Below are 21,975 nucleotides of genomic sequence, written 5' to 3' on the forward strand. Positions count from 1 at the left end.
AGAACAGCCATGTCTACATACATAAACTACAACAGATAATAAACAGTTCATATATTATACAGCTAACTAAAGAAGAAATAAATAAGACATCTAAACAGCTATGTCTACATACATAAACTACAACAGATAATAAACAGTTCATATATTATACAGCTAACTAAAGAAAAAATACATAATACATCAGAACAGCCATGTCTACATACATAAACTACAACAGATAATAAATAGTTCATATATTATACAGCTAACTACAGAAGAAAAAATAATACATCAGAACAGCTATGTCTACATACATAAACTACAACAGATAATAAACAGTTCATATATTATACAGCTAACTACAGAAGAAATAAATAATACATCAGAACTGCCATGTTTACATACATAAACTACAACAGATAATAAACAGTTCATATATTATACAGCTAACTAAAGAAGAAATAAATAGTATATCAGAACAGCCGTGTCTACATACATAAACTACAACAGATAATAAACAGTTCATATATTATATAGCTAACTAAAGAAGAAATAAATAATACATCAGAACAGCTATGTCTACATACATAAACTACAACAGATAATAAACATTTCATATATTATACAGCTAACTAGAGAAGAAATAAATAGTATATCAGAACAGCCGTGTCTACATACATAAACTACAACAGATAATAAACATTTCATATGTTATATAGCTAACTAAAGAAGAAATAAATAATACATCAGAACAGTCATGTCTACATAGACAAAGACATTTTGGTGTGTAAAGATATAATAAGAAGTCCAGTACAAATTAAATTGTAATTTAATTATAAGTGTTCTTGGTATATTTAACATATATCACCTGTAAGTAACTTGCATTAATAAAGATACATACATGAGAACAGTTACTAGTGTATTTATTTACGTAATTATATTTAGTAAAACTCGTCAAGTTTTACTGGTAATTATGTTTTTTTATAACCCGTATGTAAAGTTCTTCTATAAAACATAAAAAGGAAGTAATATGTTACCTTCATAAGATATAATACTCTCTTTTGTCAGAGCCAGCCTTTTGCAAGGATCAGAAGGACCGTTGTGTGACATATTCACAAGCGACGCTTGAGCAGTTGTTGATTGGTTTTCTGATGATAAAATGGATGGAGTACAGAGTACATCAGTGTTACTGCCAACTGGTTGAGACGATAAAGTTAACTGTTTGACCGTCTGCTGAAATTTCTCAACACTAGTGGTCACGTTAGGACATGGAACTTTGACAGAAGACACTGTTAGGATTGGAGATAATCTTGTCACAGATGATTCTGTGCTAATTTTACAAGACTGTGAATGCAGTACAGCTGCAGGTTCTGATTTAACATATACATTCTGTTCTATATTACTTTGTACACATACACTAGGCACTGTAACACCACTTTTGTGCACTGTTTCGTTCCTCAATCCCACATCAACACCTGGCACACTTTTCGGTAAATTAGCTGTTTTTAGAGTCAATCCCTCACATCCCATAGATTCTGCCATGATAATGGAATGCGTTTCCTTGGTAACTATACTTCCTTTTGCTTTATTTTCCTCTTTCTTAGGACTAACAACAACTGCTGCATTAGGTCCACGTAACGATATATGCAGAGGAGGTACCCTTGGTTCACAGGAACTTACTGACCCTGTTTTGTTAAAAGAAGGAATACTGACAAAAGAGACATCAATCTTGTGGGGTGACTGTGATGAATATCCACTGTCTTTCTCTGCTCTACTCTTCTTCTCTCTATTTTCACTTTCTTTGGCTTCACGTAGAGTTTTAGGATCTAATTTCAATCGTAGTTTGAGCATTTCTCCTGGATTACCGCTGGAAGCCACAGAATCTGTCCGAACTGTCAATTTTGTACTATGGATAATAGTTTCTGATTCGGGAGACTGTGACACATCTGTGTGAGATTTACTAATCCCAGAGTCTGTATCTGATGAGGGGTTGTTGTCTTTACCATCATCAGATGGACTTCTTTCAGACTGTCCATTCTCTGACATATCCATCTCAAACTCCGGAAATGGTGGAAGTGAACCGATAGACTCTTCTTCTTCTTCGTCACTTGGCATTGGTTCTAACTGACCTGTAAATGGATTGATGAGATGCTTGGTTTTACCATCAGAAGAAGCAGGAGGGGGTGGTGATGGAAGAGGCATGGGTTCTTGGACAGAAACCAGTTCTGGTGGTTTAGGAGTTTCATAAAGCACAGTACTCACATTCGGTATGGGCTGATATACTGTTCTATTCACTGCTGAAGTAACAGGTGGAGAACCCACTGTGGTACAGAAAGGAAGATTTCCAGTGTGTACTTGAGAATTACCTTGTGCCGTAGGATGAATGTTGGGAAAACTTGGAGCTGGTGGTGATAGCGGAATGTTTGGCAGTGAAACACTGAATGATGTGCTACTGAGTACACCTAAGTTTTCAAAACCTGCTGATGTCAAGGGAACAGGCTGGTTGCACACTGTGCTGACTCCAACATTCTCACCATACGGGGACAATGAATTTAAAAAACATGGGGGCTCCACAGAATTATTCTCTCCCCCTCCTGCAAAATCTTCTCTGTTGGGAGGTTTTTCTTTAGGTTTTCTTGGCTTACGCTTTCGTTTTGGTGGCTGTTTCACAGATACTGCAGGTGGTGGCATTAAAAGATTAGGGTGTTGTTGTTGTCCATCATTTTGTAAGAGATTAACCAGAAGTGGGCTACAGAGTGCAACACTTGCTCGAGCACTAGTAGAAGATGAAGGCAGCACCGTTGAGACATGGGTAACAAGATTACTATATACAGAAGTTGGATGGGTAGAGGACTGCTGATGAACAGGGCTCATACCAGCATGTGGAGATCCAACAGAAACTGCAGGTGAAACTGATGAGCCTTGAAGACTCGATGATCCAAATGGTAGGCGAGAAACATTTCCTTGGCCATGTTGATGCACGGCATGCTTTGTGGTCATAGCATGAGTCATACTAGCAAAAGGAAATGGACCAAAACTGCTCTGTGTTCGACTTTGACTCGTATGGGCAACACGACATGGTCCAGAAATGTTTGCCTGAAGAAATGGAATAGGCTCACTCGTTGCTGGAGCCACCACATTTGGAGACTTGAAGCCAACACTTCCACTAACAAATGGAGTGTTACTTTGTACAGTGGGCATGGATCCACTTGTGGGTACATGTGAAGAAGACATGGATGATTCCACACCCACACCTCCTTGCTGACTCAGATACTGTGCAATATTCTTTCGTGTGGCTTCAACATTGCTGGGCCCAGGAGAACCCTCCAAGCTAGAGGCATCAAAAATAGTTGAGGGACTACTGGTGAACTGAGAGCTGTGTGGATCTGAACTCTTATGAAATGTTATTTCCTGGGGCTCATTGTATCGGCCAGCCAAAGTCAGGGTAATTACCTAAAAAATAAAAATGGATAATAACAAATTATAACATTCTAGTGTCTTTTAAAGTAATAAAATTCAGTAAATACATTGAGAAGGTACATAAACATGTGCAGAATTCATATTATACCAGAAAGCTATTGGGTTTTCAATATGAACATCAGATGGAACTGTCTTACTGAAAGTAATAACTGTGAAATCTTTTCTGTAGATGGCACATAGTTACTTTGAAACTGTCAATAAACTGATGAGACAAATACATATTAGTTTACATATACTTAATGAGCTTTAAAATACATGTAAGGTATTGTTGGTGAAGAGAACAAATCTTACATAATTCTGAAACAACAATTAATGTACCAACCTGATCTCCTTCTATTTGCACAGACAAGATACCAAGTTCCCTCAAAACATGATCTCCTCTTTGGGCTAACTGACGTAGCCTCTGGGCTGCTCCTCGTGGGATACTAAATGTAACACGTACACTGTTCCACGGTTCCACCTTTGTCACTTGAAATGGCTTCTCCTCTACGGTGAATGTTGATAAAAGTCACCATTTTCAAATCTCAAAAGTCAACTACATTACAAATTACAATACATAAACTCTGTGTAATTTAAGAACAATGATACTTAATAAACAAAGGGGGAACTTCTGTATTTTGATGTGATCAAGCCACTGCAGTTTAAATAACATGTTAAATTTAAAAACTAAATATGAAAACTGTAATACACAAGTCAGTGAATTCCCGCCCTCATTTTCTACCAGTTTTAAATCAATGAAAAAGATAGTAATAAATGGTGTAATAAAGTTAACTTATTCACTTACCATCCGAGATAAGAGTCTGCAATTTACACACTAGGTAATGCAATCGGTAAGGAAAAGCTGGATCCTCCACGTCTCCCTCACAAGTCAGAACAGTTGTGGCTAGCTCAAACTCCTCCCTATCCAGAGCTAACAGAAGGGACAATTTGGTCGAGGTGAATATCTTTAATTTGACATGAATAATCTTAACAATACATACTGTATTTTGTAATCAATTAACTGTATTATTGTAATCTTAACAATATATACTGTATTTTGTAATCAATTAACTGTATTATTGTAATCTTAACAATATATACTGTATTTTGTAATCACTTAACTGTATTATTGTAATCTTAACAATACATACTGTATTTTGTAATCACTTAACTGTATTATTGTAATCTTAACAATACATACTGTATTTTGTAATCACTTAACTTTATTATTGTAATCTTAACAATACATACTGTATTTTGTAATCACTTACCTGTATTATTGTAATCTTAAAATATACTTATTTTGTAATCAATTAACTGTATTATTGTAATCTTAACAATACACACTGTATTTTGTAATCAATTAACTGTATTATTGTAATCTTAACAATACACTCTGTATTTTGTAATCAATTAACTGTATTATTGTAAAACAAGACGTAGGTTTATGATTCCAATATTCTAAGAAATTCTGCAAAATGTTAAAATTCTAAATTTTTATATGTTATCACTACTGATTCTATGGCTGTCTGATAAGTTAGTTTAAAAGTGACTAGATGTTTTAACTACTAGTCTATCAGTTTATTACTACTGATAAGAGTTCATGTTACATGTGTTTCATAATATTACATAATAAAAACATACTCCATGTGTAGTGCCTTAAAACAATCAACTACGACCTCTATTAAAAAATACAGAAATGTCAAAATTGTTTATTCACAAAATATTATAGTGTCACTAGTTTTAATAATGTATCATGTTGTTTGGAAATTAAAGGAAAATGAAAAACGTAATAGAGTAAAATAAAAGCAGCAACAAAAAAATAACAAGGGTGAGAAAAGCAAAAAATGAACAGTTCTTAAGAATCCCTCTACTTTAAGGTTCTTCTATATTCCCTTAAGAGCCCTTCTACTTTATGGTCTTCTGTATTCCCTTTAGAGTCCCTCTACTTTATGGTCTTCTATATTCCCTTAAGAGTCCCTCTACTTTATGGTCTTCTATATTCCCTTAAGAGTCCCTCTACTTTATGGTTCTTCTATATTCCCTTAAGAGTCCCTCTACTTTATGGTCTTCTATATTCCCTTAAGAGTCCCTCTACTTTATGGTTCTTCTATATTCCCTTAAGAGTCCCTCTACTTTATGGTCTTCTATATTCCCTTAAGAGTCCCTCTACTTTATGGTTCTTCTATATTCCCTTAAGAGTCCCTCTACTTTATGGTCTTCTATATTCCCTTTAAGAGTCCCTCTACTTTATGGTCTTCTATATTCCCTTTAGAGTCCCTCTACTTTATGGTCTTCTATATTCCCTTAAGAGTCCCTCTACTTTATGGTCTTCTATATTCCCTTTAGAGTCCCTCTACTTTATGGTCTTCTATATTCCCTTAAGAGTCCCTCTATTTTATGGTCTTCTATATTTCCTTTAGAGTCCCTCTACTTTATGGCCTTTTATATTCCCTTAAGAGTCCCTCTACTCTTTGGTCTTCTATATTCCCTTAAGAATGCCTCTACTCTGTGATCTTCTATATTCCCTTAAGAATCCCTCTACTCTCTGGTCTTCTGTATTCCCTTAAGAATCCCTCTACTCTCTGGTCTTCTGTATTCCCTTAAGAGTCCCTCTACTTTATGGTCTTCTGTATTCCCTTAAGAGTCCCTCTACTTTATGGTGTTCTGTATTCCCTTAAGAGTCTCTCTACTCTTTGGTCTTCTGTATTCCCTTAAGAGTCCCTCTACTTTATGGTCTTCTGTATTCCCTTAAGAGTCCCTCTACTTTACGGTCTTCTGTATTCCCTTAAGAGTTTTTCTACTTTATGGTCTTCCATATTCCCTTAAGAGTCCCTCTACTCTGTGGTCTTCTATATATCCCCGAGTCACTCTGCTCTGTGGTCTTCTATATTCCCCAAGTCCCTTTACTTTGTGGTTTTCTATATTCCCCTGAGTACCTTTACTTTCTGGTTTTCTATATTCCCCGAGTTCCTCTACTCTGCGATCTTCTATATTCCCCAAGTCCCTGTAATTTGTGGTTTTCTATATTCCCCTGAGTCCCCTTACTTTCTGGCTTTCTATATTGCCATGAGTCCCTTTATTTTCTGGTTTTCTATATTCTCATGAGTCACTTTACTTTGTGCTTTCTATATTCCCCTGAGTCCCTCTACTCTGTGGTCTTCTATATTCCCCAAGTCCCTCTGCTCTGTGGTCTTCTATATATCCCAGAGTCCCTCTGCTCTGTGGTCTTCCATATTCCCCCGAGTACCTTTACTTTCTGGTTTTCCATATTCTCCTGAGTACCTTTACTTTCTGGTTTTCTATATTCCCCTGAGTACCTTTACTTTCTGGTTTTCTATATTCCCCTGAGTCCCTCTACTCTGTGGTCTTCTATATTCTGCAAGTTCCTTTACTTTGTGGTTTTCAATATTTTCCTGAGTCCCTTTACTTTGTGGTTTTCTATATTCCCATGAGTCCCTTTACTTTGTGGTTTTCTATATTCCCCGAGTCCCTCTACTCTGTGGTTTTCTATATTCCCCGAGTCCCTCTACTCTGTGGTCTATATTCCCCGAGTCCCTTTACTTTGTGGTTTTCCATATTCCCCTGAGTCCCTTTATTTTCTGGTTTTCTATATTCCCATGAGTCCCTTTACTTTCTGGTTTTCTATATTCTCATGAGTCACTTTACTTTGTGCTTTCTATATTCCCCTGAGTCCCTCTACTCTGTGGTCTTCTATATTCCCCAAGTCCCTCTGCTCTGTGGTCTTCTATATATCCCAGAGTCCCTCTGCTCTGTGGTCTTCCATATTCCCCCGAGTACCTTTACTTTCTGGTTTTCCATATTCTCCTGAGTACCTTTACTTTGTGGTTTTCTATATTCCCATGAGTCCCTTTACTTTGTGGTTTTCTATATTCCCCGAGTCCCTCTACTCTGTGGTATTCTATATTCTGCAAGTTCCTTTACTTTGTGGTTTTCAATATTTTCCTGAGTCCCTTTACTTTGTGGTTTTCTATATTCCCATGAGTCCCTTTACTTTGTGGTTTTCTATATTCCCTGAGTCCCTTTACTTTGTGGTTTTCTATATTCCCCGAGTCCCTCTACTCTGTGGTCTATATTCCCCGAGTCCCTTTACTTTGTGGTTTTCCATATTCCCCTGAGTCCCTTTATTTTCTGGTTTTCTATATTCCCATGAGTCCCTTTACTTTCTGGTTTTCTGTATTCCCTGAGTCCCTTTATTTTGTGGTTTTCAATATTCCCCTGAGTCCCTCTACTCTGTGGTCTTCTATATTCCCTGAGTACCTTTACTTTCTGGTTTTCTATATTAGAAGTGAAGGATGACAGCATAACAGTAAACCTAAATCTGCAACCCATAAAACCATGTCAATGAAAAAGCTGACTTCTAAAGAAAACAGATATAAAGAAAATGGGGTTATTTTATACACACATCTATCAGCAGTATTGTGATGTTGTCTCATTGCAAACAATTTATTTTTGTATTAAATGTTTCCTGAAACTTGAGCAACATAGTGTATCTGATAAACTTAGGTAACATATTGTGCCCATCAAACCAGGGAAATAAACACAGTTTTCAATACACTCAGGTAACAATGTATCTGATAAACCTAGACAATAAACACATTTTCACTCTTATTAATGTTACTAAAAAACATGACTACTGTTTTATCTGGACAGGTGCAGGAACTACAGTAAGTAGAGTTGAGATTAAAACAGTTTATCTATAAGTGAACAACATTCTAATCATCTTCAGTTTCTCTTAGTAGTATGAATTTAATAGTTTTCATTGACCAATAAATCCATTAGCAAGATGTCTTATATATGACAGTAATTAGGTTGTCTTAGCACTGAATTAGCCATTCTATAAAGTTTAACTTTAGAATAACACACACTTATGATAACTGTGATTAATTTAATACTGAAGTTAACTTCTCCCCTGCTAAGTCAATAAATATCAGGTAGGATAATCACATCAATTACCATCATGAAATTAAATCAACTGTTATTAGTGCTTCTAGTTATTAATGTTTTGGTTATTTTAATTATTTAATTAATTGAAATATTATTATTATAATTTCTCATTGTTATTTTGGGTTAATTAAAGACTATTCAGGTAAACTGATTACTACCATGCCTCTCAAAACTAATCATATAATCATAGTTAGTGTTTGAAATTATCCAAGTCATCAATTAACTGATTAATAGGCATGACAGTTAACTAAGAAGCAAATACAACTAACCAACTATCATTACTCAAACATACACATTTAGGTACAACTTAAAAATAGCCAATCATTTGATCTATCACTTATACAAGATACAATACTGACTTATCTGTCAGTGTTATTAATAATAAAGCATCATGATGAACTTGAAATGATTTACTGGATTATTATTGCCATCAGGTACCTTAAATAATAATAATAGTACACATGTGTGAACTGAAGCGGTTTTCCAGGTTTAGTTTCTAAGACATATGTTCATTTGTGTAAATTGAGCCAGATTCTTAGCTTTAGTTTCTATGCCATAGTTATATTTGTGTGAACTAAACCAGTTTCTCAGCTTTAGTTTTTAGATTATACCTTTCTTTGTGTGAACTAAACCAGTTTCTCAGTTTTAGTTTCTAGGCTATACTTTTATTTGGGTGAACTCAGCCAGTTTCTCAGTTTTAGTTTCTAGGCTATACTTTTATTTGGGTGAACTCAGCCAGTTTCTCAGTTTTAGTTTCTAGGCTATACTTTTATTTGGGTGAACTCAGCCAGTTTCTCAGTTTTAGTTTCTAGGCCATACATGTTTGTGAATTTTGACAATTAAGGTTTACTGAGGCCACTTAGATGCCTTACAAATGACTGAAAAGTTCCACTGGCTAGTAACTCTGAAAAGAAACAGGTAAATCTACCTAAAATCAAACTGATATTTAGAGGTAATAAGATCATAACAACAATTTTGAATATTAAGATGCATTAAAATTAACTTCGATGTGTTTAAAAATATAAGCTACCAACTCAGAATTGAACTACAACTTAACCCAATAATGACTATAGTTAATCTGATACACTGCTCTTACTCAGGATGATCTGATACACTGCTCTTACTCAGGATGATTACAGTGTATTGTTTCATCAGTTTCAGCCAATAATATTTCATAAAGTTCAACAATCTTAAAGGTTTTAGGCTAATCCTGAATCCATTTATTAAGTTGACAATGCAAAACAGTTCATATAATAAAAATAATATACATACATATATTAGCATATCCCAACCAATGCTGTTCCTTAAATAATAGTGAGAGAGAGACACAGCACTGAGTAAAAATATAAACATAAGAGATCCTAAACATATGCTTGAAGGAAACAATAACTACAATGATAACCTTTTGTTACAATATCCTTGAACCTAAAAACATAAACAATGATAACTTGTTACAATATCCTTGAACCTAACAACACAAACAAGAGTGAACTTTTGTTACAATATGCTTAAATCTAACAAGGGTATGATCTGTGCTTTGTCTTAAATCTAACAAGGGTATGATCTGTGCTTTGTCTTAAATCTAACAAGGGTATGATCTGTGTTTTGTCTTAAATATAACAAGGGTATGATCGGTGCTTTGTCAAAATATCCTTTTGTGATTTTACACTCCTGTTGGTAACAAAATCTAGTATTTGGCAATGACAGCAACTGAAACATTCACATTGTAAAAACATGGCAAAATCATATAAAGTGAATTTCACCTGCTTACATGTGTCATGTAAGTGTCAGTTCAACAGAAAATAAAGTTATGAGTGTGGATTAACAAAAAATATTGTATCAAATGGTATATAAACTAAAGATATTAGAGCACAGAGCTTCAAGGTCTCATCCTTGTATTACCCTCTCCAGGACCAAGCTAAGTTAAGAAACAAAAACTGATGTAAAAATAACTAATTCTTTAATCCAATTTTTATTTCTTATATTCTATATATTCACAGTATCATAGAAAATAATTAATTAAACTGTTATTCTTTGATGTAGTAAAAGATTGTAAACAGTAAAAAAAACAACAACACATCACACATTTATTGTTTGAATTTTTGTTGGTATGGTTATATATATATAACACATTCACTGTTCAAAGGTTTGTTTTCATTTGGCCCTTGGTTTTGAAAACCTACAACAGATTTCTAAAAATCACATTCTAACATGATAGTCCAGTTCCTGTTATATGTGAACGATCAAATGTTTCCAATATATCATAATTTGTCTCATAATCCAAGTAGATAATATTATCTTCCAACTGACAGAGTACGTTAGCTTTGGACAAAACCCTGTACACAATAATAAAACCAGAGGGAACATTCATCTCTGCTAAGTGTTGATCATGGGTTTTCATAGCCTTGACCATCCAAAAACTCATCAGTTCTAACATGGATCATAGCACAAATATACACTAACTTTCCTCCACATCCATTCAGACATTTTCAAGAAATTTTGCTAAGAAATACAGACACAGGGATAAAAACAGAATTTCTGTTCATCTTTGGCAGCAGAGATGAAAAATATTACCCACATGTAGTTACTCAATATGAACTACAACAATAAACTAACAGTTCTGAATATTTACTTTCAAAACTTGCTTGTCTAACAAGTCTCTACAGAACTTCAAAACAAATCTTTTATGCAAATGATTAGAAGCAATTTTTTTAATTACTTTTGATTAACTATAATCAAATATTGTGAAAGAACTTTTTCTTTCTTAAGTATCTACATTAAAGCATATTATTAAAGCTTCTTAGTAAAGCTAACTAAAAAATAATTGAGTAAGCAACATACATGAACAATGTAAGTAACATACATGAACAATGTAAGCAACATACATGAACAGTCTTAAAGGAATTTAATAACTAATCAATACCTTACAATCTGATCCAAACTGTTATATACATCCTACAGTTTGATCTTAACAACTGCTATATATACATCACACAGTCTGATCTAAACAACTGTTATATACATCCTACAGTCTGATCTAAACAATTGCTACATACATACTACAGTTTGATCTAAACAATTGCTACATATACATCCACAGTCTGATCTAAACAACTGTTATATACATCCTACAGTCTGATCTAAACAACTGTTATATACATCCTACAGTCTGATCTAAACAACTGTTATATACATCCTACAGTCTGATCTAAACAAGTGCTACATACATACTACAGTTTGATCTAAACAATTGCTATACATACATCCACAGTCTGATCTAAACAACTGTTATATATATCCTACAGTCTGATCTAAACAAGTGCTACATACATCCTACAGTTTGATCTAAACAATTGCTATATATACATCCACAGTCTGATCTAAACAACTGTTACATACATCCCACAGTCCGATCTAAACAACTGCTACATATATCCTACAGTCTGACCTAAACAACTGCTATATATCCTACAGTCTGACCTAAACAACTGCTATATATCCTACAGTCTGACCTAAACAACTGCTGCATACATCCTATAGTCTGATCTAAACAACTGCTACATATATCCTACAGTCTGACCTAAACAACTGCTACATACATCCTATAGTCTGATCTAAACAACTGCTATATATATCCTACAGTCTGACCTAAACAACTGCTACATACATCCTATAGTCCGATCCAAACAACTGTTATATACATCCTAGTCTGATTTAAGCAACTGTTATCTACATCCTACAGTCTGATCTAACAAACTGTTATATATATCCTACAGTCTGATCTAAACAACTGCTGCATACATCCTACAGTTTGATATAAACAACTGCTATATATATCCTGCAATCTGATCTACACCGTTACATACATCATAGTCTGATCTAAACTACTGCTAACAATACCTTAAAGCTGAATACTGCGAACAATGCACTACAGTCTGATCTGTCACACATGCTGGTTGCACTACAAGTTGAATGATAAAAGGTACTGTGAATTTATGACAATGATTTTATTTCCAATTAGTAAACATTCAGTTTACCATTCTTGTGTCTAAGTTCATATGCACAAAACAAGTTCTACTGTTTATCATAATCTATATATATATAATATTGAGAATGTGAACTCAACAAGTATACCATATTCTTTAAAACCTTCCAACACCTTAGTGTTAGTTTGAGTTTATGAATGAATTTCAGGATTTGTAAAACATTTTTTGGAAGTGATGCCTGATTCATTTGTGGACATCTCTGGAAAAAAATGCATAAAATAAGATATCCTCTCATTTTACAAGCTAAAATCTGATGTGTTTATTTTAAACCTTTTCAAATCAATCAACTATAAAATAAACTTCTTTTTTTTTTTAATTTAAAAAAACGTAATTCCGTCTCCTGAGGCTAAACTGCTTAGATCGTGTTCCATGACGTTTACCTTGTTTTGCTATTTACGCTAGGTAGCCCTATCTCCAACTTCCAAGTGACTCGAGAAAAAATGCTTTACCTCATTTTAGGTTATCTAAATTGTAACATTATCTTTGAAATGGCGTAATAAATAGCAGCCATAATTTCTAGAATATTATCACATAAAGAAATATAGAGACAATACATACGTTATACACATATATGTGTACATATGCATGTATGTGTATATATATATATACATACATATTGTTTCTCTTGTCGGTCTTAACGAATCAAAAAGTTATCAAGTAGTGGCCGAATTTGTGTCTTGCGTTGGAAGAAATATTTTTCTAATTTGACTATGTCAGTGCTATATTGCGACTCAATTCTTAAACAACTTATAAAGATACTTCTTAAGCATATTTTAAATAAAAAAATCCACGAAATCTTAGAAATTTACTGCCATTTAAAAATAAATTTTACTCACAGGAAAGTTGTATTTTTTCCAACATAATTTTATCCCCTTGACGTTCGCCATGGAACAATAACAGTCAACGCCATTTGCAATACGAACAGTGCGCATGCTCTAAGAAATAAGTGGAACGATGGGTAATGTAATTTTTCACCAGATGGCACTACAATATATATATTTTTTTTAAGGCGTGTCTTTTGTTTAAAGTCAACATCTGTGCTAAAAATTATTGACTTGTAGGTAACTCCGCCTCGTTACTAAATATGTTCTATACAAACTGCTTACGTTATTTGTTATCAATTATGAATATAACAAAAACGACAGTGAAAATAAATTCTTGTAGTTATGGATGTACAATTCAAATTCAACGAGTAAAACAGAATAATTTTAAAGCTTGTAATTCAGGCTTGAGTGACATAGTAATATAGTGTTCAATTAAATTTAAAAGACATACGCTTTTTTAAATATTTCGTGTCACAAAAGTTTTACAACACACATTAATATAAGAATAATGTATATTACAATGTACCATAACATTTAGCAATGTACCAAAACGCTTTTAAATAAACTAAAGTAGAAAATGATTTAATATATTAAAAAGTTCATTTTCCTCAATCATGTTTACCGAATTTCGCGCAAAGCTAGTCAATGGCTAGTTGTCTATACCTTAAAAGTAATAGAGTGAATGCAGGTAATTAACGCCACCTACCACTAACTCTTAGTCTAGTAACGAAAAGTAGGATTGACCGTCGTTATGACACCCGCAAGTACGAGAACGCAAGAATGATTATAGTTAATTGCAGTTGTCGGAACACATTAGTGTTGGGCCTATTGCAATTTTAAAGACTACATTTTTCATGTATTCTCGTAAAATTTTTCATTAATTCCAAAAGAGCAAGACAGGGAATGCAATATTTAAATACATCATAGGCTTAACGATAATGTCTTATAACAAGTATCATTACATATTATCACAATTTATTAAGAAATTTTCGGTATTAAAAAAAAGAACGCCTTCTAACACCAATCCAGCTCGTTTTATTGAAAGTTGCTCTTGACAAGACTTATCGCGAACAAAATGAAAATTATAATTTAAACTTTATTTGAAGTAAGTAATTTATTTAAGAAGTCCAAAATTACTGGGGAAGGAAGAACATTACGCTAATATATAATAACAAGCTGGCAACAACGATTTGTAATTAGCGAGATATTTTTTTAGGGTAGCATGGTACATTTTCTCGGTCCTAGCAGCATCAGCCGTATTTGACCAAGTATATTCACCGATCATATCCTGTATCACAGGTATTAACACAGGAAGGTCGAAACGTTGTTCTCTGCTTATCAGTAAAAGTGTTAATACCATTACCGCCCGTTCTGAGTTACATTTTTATTCCAAGTAGGTTTCTAGTTATCAAGAATTACTTCACTACGGTCATACACTTTATAATCCAGCCACTTAGTGTCATCGTTTCTTTTACATTGAACTTTGTACTTAGCTACAGACCATCTTGATGAAGATAGACCAATCTGTTTGAAGTACACATGTATGTAATGAAGAAGACAGACCAATCTGTTTGTAGTATATACGTAACGAAGAAGATAGACCAATCTGTTTGTAGTACATATATGTAATGTTATGTTACTATTGTCATGATGTTGTTAAAGTGGAAACACTAACGATAAATCTTTTAACATAGTCTGTGCTGTAAACTGTATTATTCTTAAAAACAATTTAACATTTCTCCTTACAAATTCAATTTTTTATAAAACTTGAGCATGCATATTACCACAACAATCTTGGCCACAGATATAACAACTCAGATAAATAAAACTTGTGTCAAATGTACTTGTAATATTTCTAGTTAAATTAAAATATTAATAACCAAACTAAAATTTTTCTTTCAACACATCCTGTTTAATAACAAGTTACGTGAAAAAAAAAAAACTGCTTGCAAGTATCATGGATTAAAAAGCAGGAACAATAATAGGTTTCAAAATATAATTATATTCTTTATGTTGAAAAAACAAAGAGGAACTATCCAATAATTTCTAGAATAGCAATACCATAGGTTTTGGTTGGTTTCACTTAATATGTTACTTAAATATGCTTCACTTGTGTAACATATTGTTATGCTCACAAAATGAATTTTCTTACAATGCAAGGCCACCTTGTTTGTGCCTCTTAACGTAATATTTGTATTAAAATTCTTAATTAGACCAAAAAAATCCCCTGCTAATTCAATACCACTCACTATAAAAGGTAAAAACAAAATTTACAGAATCTATTAGTAAGTAAATAGCCAGCTCCAAGAATACAAATCAACCATTTCCATGATGTTATATCCAGACAACTCTAAGGGATATATACCTTCTCACATAGCATTGTAATTCACACATTTTTGGACAGCATATGCATATGCCTAAGAACATTGCCTGCAGCCATTCAAAACAATGGATTACTTCTGTTATTGTGAGACGGCAGTTAGGAAACTGGATAATCATTGATGATATGCAAAGGGATAGTCACCACTGCTTGATATATCACAATTCTTGGGCAAGATGTTCTTCCTGTCTACTACAATGATCAGCTTACCAGATAAGACTGTTTTCACACTAGATGGAGCTCTAGCTTATTCAGCTCCAGTCAAACTTGAAGATGTGTGTGTTTTCTTATAGCAAAGCTATATTGGGCTATCTGCTGATGCTTTAAGGTCAAGGCATTAATACTGTTCTGTAAGTAGACCAGTTGGCAGGTAAGAACTTCAACATGTATGTGTGGTCCATCCTTGATAGGTGAGAAAACAACCAAGTTCTTCACGTCAACTGAGTTCCAATTCTGAACATCTTATAATTACATTGTGCAACTGTGTTCATATTTGACGAATGGATAGACTGTGTACATCTGATGGGAAACTACAGCAGAGCCTCTGGTTGTAAAATGTGTAAACTATGGTATTTGCATCTGTATGATACCCTTAAAAACCTGTGCAAATTCACCTTCCTATTGGTTCTACGACATGATGAATCAATCTGTAGATGAACCAAATGTATTTTAACCACAAAAATATACTTCACCACATATCTAACCAAATATTAAGAACTCTTAACATTATATAAAAGATACAAGAATTTCCATTTTAAAAGGCAACAAATACTTTATCTATTACCAATTTCAATCTCTGCAAAGAATTTCAAACTAATATCACGTAAACATGTGGCTTGTACATTAGAGTGGTATTTGAAACAACTAGTAATAAAATCATATGAGACTTCTTTAAATAATTTTAGTTTATGAAGTTGGTCGGCTGTTATTAAAACAATGTGAGAAACAACTAGAAAAAATAATGAAACATTTTTAGTAATTTTAAACAATCTAGTTATTGAAATAGACGTTTTCTGATTATTAATATATTGTTGTCTACCAACAGCTGTATGATGTGGTGTCAGTAACCAAGGATGTTACAGATCACAAAATGCATCAGGTTTCCATATCCCAGATTATATTTCAAATTTACTTTGGTAAAACAAAAGAAATAGGTAAGGTATCCATTATTGAGAACAAAAGTCTAAAGTGGAGACATTTTTATTAGATAATTTACAGGTGAGGACTTCCACCACTGAAAGTTGCAGGTGACTGATTTGTACTTCCACCCGAACTGTTAAACCTTTCTTTATCCAGTCTGTCCTTTTCACTTTTCTCATGTTTGTGTTTATGTTTATGTTTATGTTTGTTTTTCTTCTTTTTCTTCTTTCTATCTTTATGTAACTTTGAACTCTCGCTCGTTTCATTCTTGACTTCAACAGATTCTGATAATGATCGGGGTTCAGGAGATGTTTTACAAAACATGCTGGAATCAAAACCTGTAGGCTGCAACCCTGTTGGACCTGCAATATTTAATTGAAAGAATCCTTGTACATTTCTAATATGTTTTTCATTGATTTCAACTTTTCAAAAAAAAACAATTTTATTTTACAAATAAACAAATTTCAATTCCTAAGAGAAAAAAAAAATGTAATTATTTTTCAAACAGAAATTCTACACTTTCCAATCAAAATGTAACTTTTTTTTTAACATTTAGAAAAAATTCTGCAAACCTGTCAAACCTGGAAGAGACTTAGACTGGGAATCATCAGAGAACATATCAGCAGAATGGAAAGGCGTAGCAGTCGAGTGAGCTGCCGAGGCAGAGTCTAGGCTCCCTGTGCTGTTGATTAAATCAGCCTGTACAGAACTCACTGGCACAATGGTGTTCACCGAAGTGACCACCACAGCAACTGAAGATGTGCTGGTTACTATACTGCTGGATTCTGGTATCACTTCTTCTTCCTGGTATGGAATTACATAAACATCCATCACAATAACTCGTACTAACAACCAAACTATACCATACTAACAATCAAACCATACCATACCAACATGTTATAGCTAGTACTAACAATCAAACCATACCATACCAACATGTTATAGCTAGTACTAACAATCAAACCATACCATACCAACATGTTATAGCTAGTACTAACAATCAAACCATACCATACCAACATGTTATCACTAGTACTAACAATCAAACCATACCATACCAACATGTTATAGCTAGTACTAACAATCAAACCATACCATACCAACATGTTATAGCTAGTACTAACAATCAAACCATACCATACCAACATGTTATCACTAGTACTAACAATCAAACCATACCATACCAACATGTTATAGCTAGTACTAACAATCAAACCATACCATACCAACATGTTATAGCTAGTGCTAACAGTCAAACCATACCATACCAACATGTTATAGCTAGTGCTAACAATCAAACCATACCATACCAACATGTCATAGCTGGTGCTAACAATCAAACCATACCATACCAACATGTTATAGCTGGTGCTAACAATCAAACCATACCATACCAACATGTTGCAGCTGGTACTAACAATCAAACCATGCCATACCAACATGTTATAGCTGGTACTAACAATCAAACCATACCATACCAACGTGTTATAGCTGGTGCTAACAATCAAACCATACCATACCAAGCGTGTTATCGCTGGTGCTAACAATCAAACCATACCATACCAACATGTTATAGCTAGTGCTAACAATCAAACCATACCATACCAACATGTTATAGCTGGTACTAACAATCAAACCATGCCATACCAACATGTCATAGCTGGTACTAACAATCAAACCATATCATACCAACATGTTATAGCTGGTGCTAACAATCAAACCATACCATACTAACATGTTATAGGTAGTACTAACAATCAAACCATACCATACTAACATGTTATAGCTAGTGCTAACAATCAAACCATGTTATACCAACATGTTATAGCTGGTGCTAACAATCAAACCATATTATACCAACATGTTATAGCTGGTGCTAACAATCAAACCATATTATACCAACATGTTATAGCTAGTACTAACAATGAAACCATACCATACCAACATGTTATAGGTAGTACTAACAATCAAACCATACCATACTAACATGTTATAGCTAGTACTAACAATCAAACCATACCATACTAACATGTTATAGCTAGTACTAACAATCAAACCATATTATACCAACATGTTATAGCTAGTACTAACAATGAAACCATACCATACCAACATGTTATGGGAAGTACTAACAATCAAACCATACCATACCAACATGTTATAGCTGGTGCTAACAATCAAACCATACCATACCAACATGTTATAGCTGGTGCTAACAATGAAACCATACCATACCAACATGTTATAGGTAGTACTAACAATCAAACCATACCATACTAACATGTTATAGCTAGTACTAACAATCAAACCATACCATACCACCATGTTATAGCTAGTACTAACAATCAAACCATACCATACTAACATGTTATAGGTAGTACTAACAATCAAACCATACCATACTAACATGTTATAGGTAGTACTAACAATCAAACCATACCATACTAACATGTTATAGGTAGTACTAACAATCAAACCATACCATACTAACATGTTATAGGTAGTACTAACAATCAAACCATACCATACCAACATGTTATAGGTAGTACTAACAATCAAACCATACCATACCAACATGTTATAGGTAGTACTAACAATCAAACCATACCATACCAACATGTTATAGGTAGTACTAACAATCAAACCATACCATACCAACATGTTATAGCAAGTACTAACAATCAAACCATATCATACCAACATGTTATAGCTAGTACTAACAATCAAACCATACCATACCAACATGTTATAGGTAGTACTAACAATCAAACCATACCATACCAACATGTTATAGCAAGTACTAACAATCAAACCATATCATACCAACATGTTATAGCTGGTGCTAACAATCAAACCATACCATACCAACATGTCATAGAAGCTAGTACTAACAATCAAACCATACCATACTAACATGTTATAGCTGGTACTAACAATCAAACCATACCATACCAACATGTTATAGCTAGTACTAACAATCAAACCATACCATACCAACATGTTATAGCTGGTACTAACAATCAAACCATATCATACCAACATGTTATAGGTGGTACTAACAATCAAACCATACCATACCAACATGTTATCACTGGTACTAACAATCAAACCATACCATACCAACATGTTATAGCTAGTACTAACAATCAAACCATACCATACCAACATGTTATAGCTTAACAATCAAACCATACCATACCAACATGTTATCACTAGTACTAACAATCAAACCATACCATACCAACATGTTATAGCTAGTACTAACAATCAAACCATACCATACCACCATGTTATAGCTAGTACTAACAATCAAACCATACCATACCAACATGTCATAGCTGGTGCTAACAATCAAACCATATCATACCAAGCATGTTATAGGTGGTGCTAACAATCAAACCATACCATACCAACATGTTATCGCTGGTACTAACAATCAAACCATACCATACCAACATGTTATAGGCTGGTGCTAACAATCAAACCATACCATACCAACATGTTATAGCTAGTACTAACAATCAAACCATACCATACCAACATGTTATAGCTAGTACTAACAATCAAACCATACCATACCAACATGTTATAGCTAGTACTAACAATCAAACCATACCATACCAACATGTTATAGCTAGTACTAACAATCAAACCATACCATACCAACATGTCATAGCTAGTACTAACAATCAAACCATATCATACCAACATGTTATAGGTAGTACTAACAATCAAACCATACCATACCAACATGTTATCACTAGTACTAACAATCAAACCATACCATACCAACATGTTATAGCTAGTACTAACAATGAAACCATACCATACCAACATGTTATAGCTAGTACTAACAATCAAACCATACCATACCAACATGTTATAGCTAGTACTAACAATGAAACCATACCATACCAACATGTTATAGCTGGTGCTAACAATGAAACCATACCATACCAACATGTTATAGCTAGTACTAACAATCAAACCATACCATACCAACATGTTATAGCTGGTACTAACAATCAAACCATACCATACCAACATGTTATAGCTAGTACTAACAATCAAACCATACCATACCAACATGTTATAGCTAGTACTAACAATCAAACCATACCATACTAACATGTTATAGCTAGTACTAACAATCAAACCATATTATACCAACATGTTATAGCTAGTACTAACAATGAAACCATACCATACCAACATGTTATAGGTAGTACTAACAATCAAACCATACCATACTAACATGTTATAGGTAGTACTAACAATCAAACCATACCATACCAACATGTTATAGGTAGTACTAACAATCAAACCATACCATACCAACATGTTATAGCTAGTACTAACAATCAAACCATACCATACCAACATGTTATAGCTAGTACTAACAATCAAACCATACCATACTAACATGTTATAGGTAGTACTAACAATCAAACCATACCATACCAACATGTTATAGGTAGTACTAACAATCAAACCATATTATACCAACATGTTATAGCTAGTACTAACAATGAAACCATACCATACCAACATGTTATAGGTAGTACTAACAATCAAACCATACCATACTAACATGTTATAGCTAGTACTAACAATCAAACCATACCATACCAACATGTTATAGCTAGTACGAACAATGAAACCATACCATACCAACATGTTATAGCTAGTACTAACAATCAAACCATACCATACCAACATGTTATAGCTAGTACTAACAATCAAACCATACCATACCAACATGTTATAGCTAGTACTAACAATCAAACCATATCATACCAACATGTTATAGCTAGTACTAACAATCAAACCATACCATACCAACATGTTATAGCTAGTACTAACAATCAAACCATACCATACCAACATGTTATAGCTAGTACTAACAATCAAACCATACCATACCAACATGTTATAGGTAGTACTAACAATCAAACCATACCATACTAACATGTTATAGGTAGTACTAACAATCAAACCATACCATACCAACATGTTATAGCTAGTACTAACAATCAAACCATACCATACCAACATGTTATCACTAGTACTAACAATCAAACCATACCATACCAACATGTTATAGGTAGTACTAACAATCAAACCATACCATACTAACATGTTATAGGTAGTACTAACAATCAAACCATACCATACCAAC

At 33.7% G+C, this 21,975-nt stretch overlaps 2 protein-coding genes and 1 pseudogene across 5 annotated transcripts in view; 1 reads left to right on the top strand and 2 right to left on the bottom strand.

Annotated features, from left to right (window-relative positions):
- The window catches only part of LOC143241924 (uncharacterized), a 46,517-nt gene extending 33,107 nt beyond the window's left edge, over window positions 1-13,410 (bottom strand). The window contains exons 1-4 of the mRNA XM_076485231.1: window positions 13,289-13,410; window positions 4,244-4,369; window positions 3,782-3,945; window positions 1,017-3,432 (exon numbers count right to left, since the gene is read on the bottom strand). Coding sequence (XP_076341346.1) covers window positions 1,017-3,432; window positions 3,782-3,945; window positions 4,244-4,369; window positions 13,289-13,313 — 2,731 coding nt within the window. The 5' untranslated portion in view covers window positions 13,314-13,410. The remainder of the gene's footprint in view (window positions 1-1,016; window positions 3,433-3,781; window positions 3,946-4,243; window positions 4,370-13,288) is intronic.
- Window positions 13,411-16,840: 3,430 nt separating this feature from the next.
- Taf2 (TATA-box binding protein associated factor 2) overlaps window positions 16,841-21,975 on the bottom strand; it is a 99,144-nt gene continuing 94,009 nt past the window's right edge. For 3 of the 4 annotated variants that reach the window (XM_076484823.1, XM_076484826.1, XM_076484827.1), the window contains 2 exons: window positions 17,369-17,600; window positions 16,841-17,158 (listed from right to left, as the gene is read on the bottom strand). In XM_076484823.1, the coding sequence (XP_076340938.1) occupies window positions 16,869-17,158; window positions 17,369-17,600 (522 nt within the window). In that variant the 3' untranslated portion in view covers window positions 16,841-16,868. The remainder of the gene's footprint in view (window positions 17,159-17,368; window positions 17,601-21,975) is intronic. The other variant, XM_076484825.1, reaches the window with a different exon arrangement.
- LOC143241994 (uncharacterized) lies at window positions 18,915-21,932 on the top strand (annotated as a pseudogene).

This window comes from Tachypleus tridentatus, unplaced genomic scaffold (genome assembly GCF_004210375.1).
Source record: "Tachypleus tridentatus isolate NWPU-2018 unplaced genomic scaffold, ASM421037v1 Hic_cluster_1, whole genome shotgun sequence".
Lineage (NCBI taxonomy): Eukaryota > Metazoa > Arthropoda > Merostomata > Xiphosura > Limulidae > Tachypleus > Tachypleus tridentatus.